This window comes from Falco cherrug, chromosome 5 (genome assembly GCF_023634085.1).
Source record: "Falco cherrug isolate bFalChe1 chromosome 5, bFalChe1.pri, whole genome shotgun sequence".
NCBI lineage: Eukaryota > Metazoa > Chordata > Aves > Falconiformes > Falconidae > Falco > Falco cherrug.
This window is the reverse complement of record NC_073701.1, coordinates 4199356-4213824: the sequence shown is the minus strand read 5'-3', so window position 1 is coordinate 4213824 and position 14469 is coordinate 4199356. Positions and strand designations below refer to the sequence as shown.

The 14469-nt window shown below is 48.2% G+C and overlaps 1 protein-coding gene across 1 annotated transcript; it reads left to right on the top strand.

Moving 5' to 3' along the window:
• The first annotated feature begins 2983 nt into the window (after positions 1 to 2983).
• On the top strand, positions 2984 to 14469 carry UPK1B (uroplakin 1B). Its single transcript, XM_005433335.4, has 9 exons — positions 2984 to 3044; positions 7480 to 7587; positions 8516 to 8603; positions 9130 to 9330; positions 10862 to 10936; positions 11679 to 11801; positions 12101 to 12280; positions 13052 to 13135; positions 13766 to 14469. The coding sequence occupies exons 3-9, from the start codon at positions 8535 to 8537 to the stop codon at positions 13814 to 13816; spliced, it is 783 nt and encodes a 260-aa protein (XP_005433392.2). The 5' UTR covers positions 2984 to 3044; positions 7480 to 7587; positions 8516 to 8534; the 3' UTR covers positions 13817 to 14469.

The window sequence follows — 14469 nt, the reverse complement described above, 5'->3', positions numbered from 1 at the left end:
GGCACAGGTGCATGGCCTTGGCCAGTGCTGCAGCCACACTGCTAGGGATGTGGGATTTCCTAAGCCCTCATCACCGTGAGCTCTGATCTTCCCATAACACATCACAAATGCAGTTACGAGTCTCCTGTTCATGGACTGGAGTGGCTCCTTTGTGATGCTGGCATGAGGCAGTCACAGAAATTACTCTTGGGACCCTGCTGCTTTAGCCATAACCTCCTTTTCCTCCCTGTGTGCTATCTCCATCCCTAATTCCTCCCTCTCACGTTCTTTCATTCTTAAATCATTATTTCTGTGCTATGAAGAAAAGAAATTCAAAGGATGCAGGAAGGTGAAAAAGTATTCTTAGAGATTAAAAGCAGGGCCAGCCCACAAGGAATTACCCACAGCATCTCATCAGCCCTTTTCAGCATCTTTGTGCTCACTCTGGGCATCCTGCAGCATCTCCACCATGCCAATTTTGAAAAAACACAGCATACTTTGTGACAGATGTGTTCTCACATTGCCCTGTCACCCATAGAGCACGTTGCTATAGTCAAGTGACAGGTCTTCTGAGAAATTCTATTTTCCACCTCCATCTGAAAATGGACCGGGCTGTGTTCTCAGCATGTGACTGTCCCTCCAGGTGAAACCCCAAATTACAGTGTGTTTTCACTCCCAAGCCAACACTTTGCCTTCAAGCCCCACACAACAGCAGTCTGCACGTATGTGGACCTAAGTCTGGATACACGTGAGGAAAATCCATGTCCATATGGATTTGTATGTATGCATATGGCTCTGTGAGGAGGTGTGTGCACTGATGAGTCTGTAGCTTTTGTAAGTGCAAGAGTTTGCACAAATGTCTGGTCTGGCTCTGTAGAGGTGTTGGCCTATGCTCATCTGAGGTAAACTAGCGCAGATGCAGACCTGCAGGGGAGGTTACAGCAGCTGCAGGCACCACGCTGGAAGTACCTATGGTGGCACCTGGGCTCCCCACCACAAGGTTTGTCAGCCTCACTGCACTCCCTTGCTCAGGTAAAGTCTCTGTCTGACCCTCTGCTCTGCACACACATTCATGCAAACTTATAGTCTGACCTCATGAACACACACCAAAAAAAGTGCAAACAAACAAACCCCCCATCCCAACTCTCTCCTTCCCGATACCAATTTTCTCTCCAGATACCACCAAAAAAATTGCTACCCACTAAACCAGATTAACAATAGGCTGTGAGCAGTCAAAGGGTGATGGCAGCTCAGGACTGACCACCACCCTCCCAGCCTTACCCGTCTTCTAGCCCAAACAAGGATTCAGGCCAACACCCTTTTGCAGCTTCCCAGGCAGGGCTATGGAGCAGCAAGAGCTCAGCACCACCAGGGCTCTCTCCCAGCAGCTGCTCTCAGTGCTGGTGACCAGCAAGACTACAGACTTCGCTGCCAGCTCCCCTTTCCCTCTCTCCTCTTTCCTCATCTTCTTTTCCCAAAACAACATGCCTCTTTTCTCCTCCCCGCTGAGAAGTGGTGGAGTGTCTTACCATGGCAGCCTTGTGTGTAGGTGCTGCCCCATAACCAGCCAGGCTGTGATGCTCAGGCATGCTGCTTATCACCCTGCTGGCTGCTCTCAATGTCCAGCAGTGATGATGGGAGCCCACCTCCCCAGAAACCAGCATACCAGCTGGCGTGGAAGGTTTGGTACCCCAGCGCTGCTGAAAGATAGGGTGGCGACTGTACCAGAATAGTCTTCACGTGTTGTAGGCAGCACAAATACCAGGCAAGCAGGTCTGAGTTATTTAGGTCTAGACAAATCTGAACCCCTACTCTTGAGCACCCAAGTGACAAATTTCTTGTCCTGGTCTCCTAGATCAGGCTGGCTGCAATGGCTGGGTCTTATTTTGCTTATCACTGTGCAATAGGCCAAAATGCCAAAAGCACTCTCCTTGCCTCAGGGTGAGATCTCATGGGGATCTCATGGGAGAGCTGGATCTCTGTTCAGTACCAAGTACCAAGTACCAAGGGGATCCATAAAATGATAGAGCTATTGCAGTTTTCACTAATCTCCCACAAGATATTTGCAGAGATGGCTAGCAAGGAGATTTATATATATATATATATTCTGTTGATGTTGACTTTTGACTTGTGAAGGGCTCTAAAACCATCTCTGTCTTACCACCCTTCCCAAGCCCATTCATTATTCCTTTGGCTTTTCTTTGCACCAGCAGATGTAGAACACCAAGCACAAGCACCTGTGCTTTTGCTAGTGATGTGCTTGAGGCTCCATTAACTGAAAACATGACTTTTGGGCTGTACTTGGAATGGGTAAAGGAGAGAAAGGTGAGAGACATTCCTCTTCTGCTCTCCTCCTCAGCCTCAGTTCCTCTCAGTTCATCACAGGCCAATGGATATATGTGTGTTCTTGACTTCACTCAGTCTTAATAAGACTGAATGTGTTAAAAATCTAAAGGGCCCAAGGAAAGTCTCCCCACTTTCCATGTCATCCACAGTGTCTTGGAGAGTAGCCAACATCTACGCTCCTGTCTCCAAAAAAAATCCCAAGCTAAATAAAATTAAAATGGATCCAACCCAAACCACTGGGTTTTCCCCATGCAATATAATTAAATGAAGACATTGGAATTAATTTACTCTCTTTTTCTAGTCAATACATTCTTCTTATACTCACCCTCAAACAGCCGTCCAGCTATCCTAATATTTAAATTTACAACCATCCAACAAGCCCATCCTCTTTAAAGTTCAAGTATTTCGTATGAGTGAGTCACTCATCCACCCTTTCGAGAGCATAATAGTAGAAATTCTTTAAAGCTTTGTGTTTTCTGCACAACGGCATTCCGATACGATCTAAGAATCACAGAGACACCCTCCGGTCCCGGGAGGACGAGGGAACAGGTTTGGCTAGAAAAAAAAGTTTTCCCCATGTGATGGGCACCCTACCAATCACACAGCACCTTCCTCAGGAACCTGGGCCCTTTAAAGCCCAGCCCAGGTGGGAGAAAGGGGCTTTTTCGCCTTGGCAGGTGGGTCAGGATTTCTGCTGGGAAGCATCACGAGAAGGGAGGGTGAGTGCCTTGCTTTGGTCATCATCTTCCTCTTCATGAGGCGTGTGAGTGAGAAGTATTTGTTAGGAGAAAAAGATGTTTTTATGTTTAATGTGGTTTTTTTTAATATATTTTAGTCTCTGGGCTGTGTTTGGTGTGTGGGAATGTGCTACCTGGATAAGGTTAACTGCAGAAGATTATTAAGTATTTCATTTTTCTTACCTCAGGCTGTGTCTTCTCTATGGCTGTTTTAATTTGTTTCATATTTTTTCTCCTAAAGACTGGGGAGGAGGGAATGGGCAAATTAAATCTGTTGCAAATATATCAGGGTGTAAAAAAAAAAAAAAAGAAAAATCGTTGCAGAGGAAGATGAATCCTGTAATTCCCCCTCACTTATGAAAATAGAAAAAAAAAAACCACACCACAACTCTTGTTTTGGCTGTGCTGAACTAATGAGGGAGAGAGGAAAAGCCTACCTCCCAGCTCTATTTCCGAGGTAATTATGCTTGATGATGATTTACCAGCTACTCCACTGTTCACACAGGCTTCATTTCATAGCAATCTCTCTCAAAAGGAAACTTAATTAGTCTCTGACCCCTGCTTGATGCTGAGCTTTGTTTTTGCTTGATTTTTCTCCCCTGGTAGCACAAAACAACTGGCTGGCTCTTCCTTTTTCTGAGCGTTGCCTCCTGGCACACAAGCTGTTCTCTGTCAGCGGCATTTGGGGGCAGGTGGAGGGATGGGGAAAGTCCGGCAGGGCAGGAGGAGTGTGTGGGTTTGTGTGCACAGGAGGTGTTTGCTTTAAAATAAGTAAACGAATAATGAATTGATGCCTGTAAACCATTTGGCTTCTTCCAGCAGAGTCTGAGCAACTCAGCAATAGCACATTTAATTGCATCTGTTAAAAACTGTATAATGGAAGTTGTCCCGAGAACTTGGAAGGTACCTTCTTTTTAAGCCTCTTAGGGGTTGAGTTTTCAGCTAAAATCAATTGGGGAAAAGGAAAAAAAAAAAAAAAACGTTTATTGCTGTCAGGCCCCTCAAGCCTCCATGCATCACATCCTCCAGCAGGTCAGGACGTGGCTCACGGAGGCTTCCCACGGCACCGGCACTGGCAGGACATCTCCGGCCACGGTTCCAACCCACTGGCCTCCCTCCGCCAGCGCCCCAGCCTAGCCCAGGCACCTGGCTCCTGCCTGCAGGGACACGCTCCCGGCCGGGCAGGGCGAGCGCCAGGGCAGCAGGTGCGGTGTCCGGGCTTCTGCAACAGAGGCGGCTGCGGGCAAGGACCAGGTTTCTGCCGTTGAATGGTTGGGTTTGTTTAGTTGCGCTTGAGTGGCCCGCAGCCCTTCAGCCACGGCATGCGGAGCCCATGAGTAAAATACAAATGTGTCCCTTGTCCGTGCCTGCTGTAAGCAAAAAGGGCAGCGAGGGGTGAGGTGACGCCCCTCTAAGTCCCACCACCGCACCAAGAGATTCCAAGAGCAAGGTGCAGAAACAAATGATGCTCATGAGTAATATTTATATTACATATACATAAATATGTATTTTTATATATATTATATATATATAAAATATAAAATAATAATATATATTACTAAAGGGGCTAAAACTTCGAAGCCTCGTCTTGTTTGATCCTATATTGCTTTACATGGATTGGGACATCCCTTGGTCACAGTGCTGTGACTCTACCATAACGAGTGGCACAAAACGCAAAGCAATGAAGTTGTAACCCACGTCTGCGTGGGGCAATGCCAAACTAGTTCTTACCCATGGACATTTTTGGCTAGAGATGGAGTAGGACTAGGCTAACCAGGGGACATTCATGTGTACGGCTACTGGAATCCTGTCCCAAACTATAGACGGAGGGTGTGGAGGCTTCGAAAGACCCACACGCAGGGTCAGCCCAGACTGCGTGAGGGATGCACAACACAGGCTGAATCCTGCCTCAGTCCAGGACCTGCTGTGAGCAGGGCATCCTTTGGAAGCCAGCATGGAGTTGTCACCTAAAATAAGAGCTCAGAAACTGGTGTCTGCAGAAAGCAGCTTCCTTTTTGGCTCCCACAGTTATGCTGCAGGTCTCACAGAGCCACTGTGAGTAGAGGAAAGGAGGAGAGGCCAAGAAAGCTCCAAAGGCATGGAAATAACAGATCTGTCTACAACTTGTGGAGGAACAGGGGGAGGCAGGCTACCACTCCTCCTGGGCTCTGCCAGGCTCAGCTGGACCCCCATGAGTGTCTGGGGTGTTTGGGGGGTGTGAGGAGAGACAAGAGGGCAGAAGTTGCAGTCTGAGTTGTGACCAGGGTGTGAGGAAGAAGGATGTGCTTCAGGAGCGACGTAGGTTTTTGTGGTACAGTGGGAGCAACAAGATGGCTTTCCAAAGCTTCTTGGAGCATGTAGCAGTCTGTGGTAGTGATAACTGAATATCTGGGACCTAGACAGGTCACGGCTACATTGCAAGGTGCTCAGGATGGGCTGAGGAGCAGCAGGTCCATGCAAGTTCAAGGCTGAAATCCCAGCACCCAGCTGCCTTCTTGTGTGGAGATTTAGGATAATGGTGCAGCTGAAGCTCCAGTTTCCTCAGGAATTTCCCTGAAGCCCCAGGAAACTGTATTTGGGTCATAAAACTAATCTTAAGCAAAGAAGCTTCCTCTACTGCCAAACGGATTTGTGTCCTCAGGCAGGAGGTGCTGGCCCTGTCTCTCGGGGAGGGGGGGGTGGGGGGGGCTGGGAGGAGGACTGCCTCCCAGTGTCACACCCCAGGGTGGCTGAGTCATGCATGTGTGCAGCTTGCCTTGGGCGAGCCAGCCAAGGTTTGCCTCATGCCCCTGTAGTCTTGCACCTGTGCCAAGTGCCGTGCAAGATGCTCTTGCTTAACACAGCTTACCTGTGAGGCGTGAGGAGCAGGCAGCGGGTGGAAAGCCCCGGATCTCCTGCAGCTTCTCCCCTGGGGCGTGTTGGAGGGTCAGCCCTCCAGCTGCCCGGCTGTTGTCACAGCCTTGGAGCACCTCCCCAGTCTTCCATCTGTGATGCTGATACTAGACCCTCTACAACGGAGAAGGGGCCAGACAAAGGGTTGCCATGGGTGGCACAGGGGGAAGAAGTGGACACCAAGAACCTGACTCCTTTGATGCCAATCACTTGGAGGCAGAGGGAGAACTCATATTAATGTGGCAGCATCATTAGAGGGTTCATATTTAGGTCTACAGTAAAGGATCTTCCTTCCCTTTTCCTCTTCCCAGTTTCTGCTTTCCCTTGCCCTGCAACCCCATTGGACTTAAATAAGGTACTGGAGACCCTTAAGCTGCATAGAAGCTTGCCACTCTCGAGCAAGAGACCACGTCCAGCTTTCATCCCAGCTACAGTAGCCCAGGAGACAGGCTTGCCCCAGGAGCAGAGGATTGCTTTGTTGGACTGGCATGACTAACACCTGCCTAAGGAGAGGGAAAAGTGAGCCAAGTCTTGCCTGCCAGGGAGGAGATGAAAGCCAGCTTGTGGGGAGGCAAGCGCGTGCGCTGGGTGGACTGCTCACATACAGGGTGCAAGTGCGGTTGTTACACTGCAGGGGGGTCTGCAGGAGAGAAAGGGAAGAAGCTGTTCCTGCAATGTTAATAAAAGGGCTGTGACTTCATTAATCACACTTTGTGTGATCTGTCGTGCTAGCCACATGGCACACTCCACCCTGCTATGTGGCACCTGGAGCAGACCTGCTTTTCCGTGTAGTAGTCAGAGTTCACATACCTGCATCGGAGCAGAGAAGATTTCCTTGCTTTTTGGGTTGCTCCCTGACTTGCGATGTCTCTTAGATGGCAATAACTAAAGGCTTCTTGAAAATCTCTGGAGTTTGCAGCTCAGAGATCCATGAGCCAGGCAGTGGTCTCTCCAGCTTTCAGATGAGTAGAGGACCAGTGTCTGTCTCAGGTCTGGCAGACCTGCCCAGTTGTATTGTAAACCACATGGCCAAACATTGTCCAGACCCAGACTGGACCTCCAAGGCAGTTTCATGTGGCCCCTTGGACATGCTGGCTAGTCAACAAGTTTAGCAGGGACAGAGCTTCAGGATGACCTCATGAGCCTGCCATTTTCAAACACAGAGCCATACAGCTTCAGGTGTATCAGGCTGGCCTCCAAACACCTGGCTGGGAATAAAAATGGCTTCTCACCTTGGAAATAATGGACATCCCCACTCATGCTGTCATGGGAAAATATTTATGTGCTCTGCTGCTGATATAACGGTGAGAGCACTGGAGAGCTCTCCATGCCCAGCCCTCGAACCACTGCAGGAAGGTTGGTAGAAAATTCTGGTTTTCCCTTTGTGACTGTTGGAAGCCCTGCCTCCCCTAAAAGGGCAGCTGCTAAGGAGGCTGAGGGTGGCATTGTCAGAGAGGTCCCACAATGAGCTGTTCCTCAAGAAACTCCCCTTCATTGACAGCTGTGTCTGCTCATTTTCCAACAGCTGCTTTGAAGAATCCCAGAGTCAGTAACGTCAGCAAGAGCAGGCACTAGTGCTGGTGCTCTGGCAGAAGAGAGGTGTTCAGGCTGCTTTTCCTGTTGTCTGCTCCAGGTGGGTCCACTAGAGCCTTTCTTTCACAACTTACATTTTCTTAACCATACGGCAAATGCAGCTGTCTCAGGGTTGGGTTTTTCTTCCCTCTCCCTCTCTACGCACACATGTGCTTTGTCCCTTTGAACAAAGGACTTGCTTGGCGCTAGCGTCTGGGCTTGTTTCTCCAAGAGGTCTCACACCTCTGCCTAGTGCCTTTATGCCACCCTTTCTGGAAGAGGATGAATTCAACACAGGGCGCGTGGCCCCAGCCTGCAGGATATAGTGCGCTCAGGAGTTTGGTGGGAATGCTGCTTGGCCTGGCTCCTGTGAGCCAGCTGCAGCCTGAGCTGCTCCTTCCCTCCCTCACACCTGGCTGGGAATGGGGGCCCAGCTTCAGTTCCCGGCATGGGTGGGAGATGGGGCTGCCCTTAGCAAGGTGCTGCCGAGCCGTGCACCGTAGGTCTGTGCTGGACATGGCTGAAGTGCCGTGGTTGCCAGTTCAGTCTAATGCTAGTGCTGGCCAACATGAAAGAGCCAGCAGGCTGGATGGCAGATCCTGGGGTAAAGCTGGCTCTTTTGGAAGAAGAGCAAGGTGAGGGTACTGAACTTGTCCCCTGTCCATCCAGTCATAAATGCTGTTTCTAGCCAGGTGGAAATGCAACACCATGAGCTGAGGTTTGCATGGATGCTGTTGTGATGATGAAAACCCAACTCAAAAGGGAGCAACAGACACTGGCTGTGCCCAGAGTGGTCCCAGCCTTCTGTACCTCCAAGTATCAGGGAGAGTTTGAGTTCCCATTCTCCTCTGAAACTACTATGAAGGAAGGGGTGGGAAAGTGTACAGACAGGCTGGCAGGTTTTGTCTATCCTCCTCAGGGATAATTTCTATTTCTGAGTGAAGCCTATTGTACTGGTCTAACCGAAGACTGTCTTTGGTTTTTCCCAGGTTGCATGAAGAATTAAAGATGGCAAAAAGTGATGATGGCATACGCATCTTGCAGGGCCTATTAGTCTTTGGGAATGTGGTTATTGGGGTAAGTGAAGTGGGAGAAGTATGGGTGGAGGCTTCCTTCCAGTATGACACTTCTTAATACAGCAGTTCCTAGCCATGAAATCCCTCTTCATGTGTGGAATCGACACGTAAATAAACCAGCAAGAGAGAGGAGGGGTAAAGGAGAGATGTGCTGGCTGACTCGTTGGGTGGGGAGGGGACAGCAAGGGGCAGCAGGGGTTGATCCACAAGGCCAACATGAGTTCTGGAGGAAGAGCCCTTGCTGCTGATCAACATCATTCCAACCACCTCCCTCCATATAGTGAAGGGAAAGGTTAACAACATCCTCAAGTCCTAGGCCTGACCTCTTAGGTCTAGGCTGGGTGAGATTTGCCTGCAGTTCTTCTGTGAAGGCACAACACAGAGGATGGTGAGTTGGGCAGAGGAGTTGAGTAGCTCCTGTTTGGCAGGAAGTTGAACCAAAGGAAAGCAATCTCCATCTTTTCCTGTCTCTGCTGTTTCTTTGGAGAAGCTTGATCTAATGGATTTCCTGAACTTGCATTTCCCAGATGTGTGGCATTGCCCTGACAGCAGAGTGCATCTTCTTTGTGTCAGATCCCCATGGTCTCTACCCTCTGCTGGAAGCCACAGAAAATGATGACATCTATGCTGCTGCCTGGATTGGCATCTTTGTTGGCTTTGCACTCTTCGGGCTGTCTATCCTTGGTATCGTTGGAGTCATTAAGCCCAGCAGGACCTTGCTGCTGGTGGTAAGTATGGCAAAGTTTGCCTACCTATTGCAGCCAGGTTGAAAAAAATGTTGCCTCAGTTTCCCTGCTCACTTTGGTAACAACCCACTGAGCAAAGACAGCTTTTATTAGTGATAAGGAGCCAAAGGCTCTTCTCATTCATGGCTGTGGTGTCCCACAAGGTGACTCCCATGAGGACACATGCATGAAAAGCTCCTGAACCAGGTTAAGGGAATTAACAGTGATAGCCACAATGGAATTTTAAGCGGACTGGCTTGCCCTTGCCCTTGCCCTGAAGCCATGCAGAAGCACTTGTGCAATCAGGTGGAGCTGGGATGTGGTTTAGATCCTTGTTTCGGCCCACCCCTTACTGCCTTTCAGCAGCCATATACCATTCAGTTTAGGAGCTGATAAGTAATGACATCTGTACAAAGCATCAGTACGTGTTAGTATGCCAAATAGGGGTGCAATGGAGAACGTTAGACGTCAGCAGGCAGAAATTACAGGGGTGGGGATAGAGAGCTTTGGCTAAGCCAAGGACAATGTTAGGATGTGAACAAATCTCTGCACAATTCCTTACTTAGTTCTTTATTGGCAGTGGCAAAACTTAATTGCATTACCGAAGGGTAGAGCCGAAAACTCTAGAATCGGCTCCCTCTTGGATTAACGTCGGGTGGCAGGGTGTCTGTTTTAAACAATAGACACTTAGAGATCTGAACTCTTGTGCCAGGGAGTTTGCCAGCAAATAACTGAGGGAAGAGAACTCCCTCAACTGAATTTTGGTGTCCTGGCTGAAACCCAAGGCTGTGGTAGAGGAGATAAGAGAGTATACAAGGGGCAGAAGCTGAGGTAAGAGGAAAACAAATGCCTTGAATCTAAGAACATGATAAAATGTGGGAGGAGAAAGAGAGACATGAGAACTCCAAAGGGAATATGGAAAATGTTAAAGGGATTGTGCTGAGAAGGGAAGAGAAACAGAGATACAGACTATGAGAGGTGGTCCTCAGGATCTGCTTACATGAAGGATCTTTCCTTACAAAGTAGGAGTGCTGAGGAAATCCAACAAGGCAAAATCGGAAGGGTCTGAAAGACACCCTGAATTGTACCTTCTGTTTCCCCAAAAGTACAAGCTGTCCTGCTAGGACTGAACAGCTTCTTGCTGAAAAGTTTATTGCTGGCAAGTGGAAGAGGAAGGAGGAGACATGGCACAAGCATAAGTTGCCAATGACACGCAAAAAAGAAAAGGGCAAGTGCTATTCTAGGACATATCAGGCAAAATATTTTCCTTAGAGGCAGGGTGGTATTAATGCCACGAGGTTCTGATGAAATCTTTTCTGTGAGGTGGAGAAGAATTCCAGTCACCTTCAAGAAAGCAGATTGCAAACTGAAACAAGGATGGGGAAGGGCTACATGAATGTTTAGGGGCATTGAGAGGTCTAAGGAGACAAGGATAGCCTGGCCTTCTTTGCCTTGAGCAGGCTTTCAGGCTTAATCTTAAAAAACCTGCTCAACTGTTACTCCAAGGTGTAACTCTGCTGTCTCCCTCCCACAGTATATTATTCTGATGCTGATCACTTATGCATTTGAAATGGCTTCTTGCATCACAGCAGCAACTCACCGAGACTTTGTGAGTATTTTTCCTCACGTATTCTTGCAGCCGTACTGGGAAATTTGCAGTTCTAGGGCACACAGTGGTCCTGTTCCGTGGAGTAAATGACCTGGGTGGTGGTACAGTGTAAACTCAAAGGGCCACTCCTGACTTAGAAAAGGACCCCACAAGGAAAGTGTGGTCAAAGAAATAACTTTGTTGTTTTTAACATAGTTTTGTTAATTTTGACATTTTAAATTGTTTACAACCTTGTAGTTAAGGAAATAATAGTGTGGGTTAGCTGAATCATCAGTACAGTGTTTAGTCGTTCAGCTACAGACTGATTAATCTATCATACATGCAGAAGACAAATCTTCAGCATTGCCCCAGGCGGTGTTACTAATGAGGGAAAGATTATGTGGGTTATATTGGAGATATTGGTAGGGAGAGAAATTACTCGTGGTGCTTTTGTTCCAAGCAACATCTCAAATGTAACCCCAAGCTTTTCTGCACGTCTCCTGTGATCTGACATCTGGCAGAGCCTGCTTAAGGGTCGTGCTCAAGATCGACGTCCTCGTTGCTCCTGCCTCTCAAATCCTGCTCTTTATTCTCCTGTGTGTAAAACAGGTGGAGAAGCAGCATTCCTGTTCTCCAGCAGGACACTGAAGCAAGCAAACAAACCCATCCCCAATAACCATGTATTTGCTTTACTTGACCACTTATTTACATAGTTCCTACATTCTTATCTGATTTGTTTTGGTTTTTGGTTTTTTTTCTGTAGCTCACTCCGAATCTCTTCCTGAAGCAAATGCTGGAGAGGTATCAGAAGTCAGACACAGACAATAACAATGACAAATGGATGACTGAGGGGGTCACAAAGACATGGGATAGACTCATGCTTCAGGTAATAAAAACACTGGAAACTCTCACTAATTACTAAATGCTCTGCAGCCTTGGAATTTCAAGTCCTCCTTGGGGCCTCTCAGTAACCAAGAGGACGGCATCTGCCTTGAACCTTGGAGAAAGTTGTGCCGCACTCCCTCATTTGCTCATTTATCAGACGGCAGGCTGTCAAAGGCAGGCACTTCAAAAATCTCCCCCATAAATCTCTGGTTAATGCCTAACCAGCCATGTGCAGGGTCCAGCGGGGTGCAGGGCTGTGACCTGGCCCCACAGAGACCCTCCCCTTCTCTCGCCCCACAGAACCAGTGCTGTGGGGTGCGGGGTCCCTCCGACTGGCAGGAGTACACCTCCGCCTTCCGCCGCACGCACAGCGATGCCGACTTCCCTTGGCCGCACAACTGCTGCGTCATGGATGCCCAAGGCTCTCCTGTCAACCTCGATGGCTGCAAGCTCGGAGTCCCCGGCTACTATAACAGCAATGTAAGAGTCCCTCTGCTTTTTCTAGTTAACGTGTGTTGGTCAAAAGCACCTTGCAGGAAGGGAAGGAAACAGTGAGTAGCCTTCCTCCTCCACGGTAAGCTCCAGGTGTTTAAAAGCTTTCTGGAGGAGAAGCAATACCTGTAGAGTCCTGGACATGCTGCTGAACACAAGATAGGTTGTAATGAAGGCTTTCCTGGTAGAGAAAGAACTATTAAGAAAGTTCTCCCAATTCCACCGGTAAGAAGTGACATCTCCAACACGTAGATGGACAGCAGCTACATCAAACTTAGCCCAAAGACGAGTGCATACAATGTGAGCAAGCAAGTCGGCAATTCTACCCCTCAAAGTAGAACTTTTGAGTAGATTAGCTTGTCCTAGTCAAACAGACTGCTGGGTCAGGATCACCAGCTTCTGCCCTACCAAGCATTTCTAGAAGGCCTTCAAGATTCCAAATTTGCCTGCAGCTTCTCGATTCTGGAGTTCAGCTCTGTGTGGGCTGTGCTTTAGTTATATATGTACACCCTGCAAGTGGATGGCTCAGGAAACTGTCCTTGAAGTGTCTGAGATGGGTCTGCTTTGTACCTGGAGCTAGGAGCAGGTAGGCTGTCTGCAAGCTGTCAATCAGCAGTGGAGCTCTGCCTTGCCTTCTTGAGACCCTGTGAGCTACCCAAGCTTTACGAGGAGAGGAGCACACTGCCTCAGTCTCTCTCAGAGCTGGATAAGCTTGTCGCCTTGCAGAATGGTGTCAACTCGTTCACGGTTGTCTTACAGGGTTGTTACGACACAATTTCTGGGCCAATGAACACACATGCCTGGGGTGTTGCCTGGTTTGGTTTTGCCATCCTCTGCTGGACTGTGAGTACTTCATGTTTGCTTTTATTTGTTCTTCTCTTTTCTCGCTGTTCCACACCCAGTTGGGTGGGGGTGGATGACAGGACCGGTGTATTTAAAATTTCTGTAGATTATAGTTATTCATTCGACACCAACCTGCCTGTAGCCTGTTCCACTAACAGCTACATTTACAAGTTGTGCTCCATTCTGGCTTCCACAGGTGAGGAGCTAGAAGTCCTTCCACCCTGCTGCGGCCCGCTGCCATCGCAGCAATACGATGCCGCAAACACAACTTGCAGATGCTTGTTTGTGAAGGGGACTGGATCATCTAAACAGTAATTGTGACAGATAATTCAGTTTGTAATTCAAAGACTTTGTATGAATATTTTAAGTACTCAGGGTTCAGCAGCTTCGTGACAGCTAATCCCCAGCAAGCTGAGTGATCCAGTCAAATAGTTATGGCTGCACGCAGCTTCTTTCTTCACTGTGGAGCTTCTGTGCAGATAAAAAGCTTTAAGCTTCCTCTGCCTCAACAGACTTGGCTTATCAAGAATTTATGTTGCTCTCTCCTATGAGTAGAACTAAATACGGCTGGGGGAGAGGTGGGGAGAAGGAAACGAGGAGCAGAGAAACTTAGAAGTCTTGTTGTTTCAGTTCTGCATCCTCCTTGGTACCATGTTCTACTGGAGCAGAATTGAATACTGACTGCCCGGTGTCCTCAGCGCTGTCCTGAAGCATCATGTGGGGCTGCATTCGTTCATCTCCTGCTCCATTCTCCTTGTGCCATGGAAGATTTGAAGTTTTTCCGCTACCTCTCCACACATATACATTTGCCCCTCCAAAAACTTGACACACAGAGCTGAAGACTCCAGGAAAGAATCTTCTTGTCCCTTCTTTGTCCCTTGTTCTGCAGCCTCAACGCCTCCTGGCTGAGGCACAATCTTGCTTTGGCTGTGCAAGAAATCCTTGGAGCATAAGATAAGAAGTGATCTGATTTGCTCTGTGATGACATCAGAAAGGAAAATGTCCATATACACTTGCTCCAGCAAAATCTCTAAAACTAGGTTGAATGTAAATCATAATACTAAAGGCTCCAGCAAGGGCTATGTGAGCAAATCTGTAACCCCCTGCGACCAATAAAGGCGGATGCCGCAAGGGAGAGGACTGCAGACCTCTCTAATGTGTTTTATCGTTCAACTTCTGTTCCTGATCTCTGTCACCCCTTGCCTTAGAATAAGGCAGATTCTCTAAGAGTTTAAGTGTGTCAGCAGTAAAGACATGTCACAGATAAAAAGTCTGTCGCTAGTCGAGCCCAGTAAAAGGCTAGCTCACTCCTCAGAAATATGCTGCCTATATTC

Bases quoted from the DNA above. Each gene is read 5' to 3' on its own strand.
- UPK1B (XM_005433335.4), top strand. From the start codon at position 8,535: ATGGCAAAAAGTGATGATGGCATACGCATCTTGCAGGGCCTATTAGTC. The intron at 8,604-9,129 runs GTAAGTGAAGTG...TGCATTTCCCAG, and splicing joins TTGGGAATGTGGTTATTGGG to ATGTGTGGCATTGCCCTGAC. The intron at 9,331-10,861 runs GTAAGTATGGCA...TCCCTCCCACAG, and splicing joins GCAGGACCTTGCTGCTGGTG to TATATTATTCTGATGCTGAT.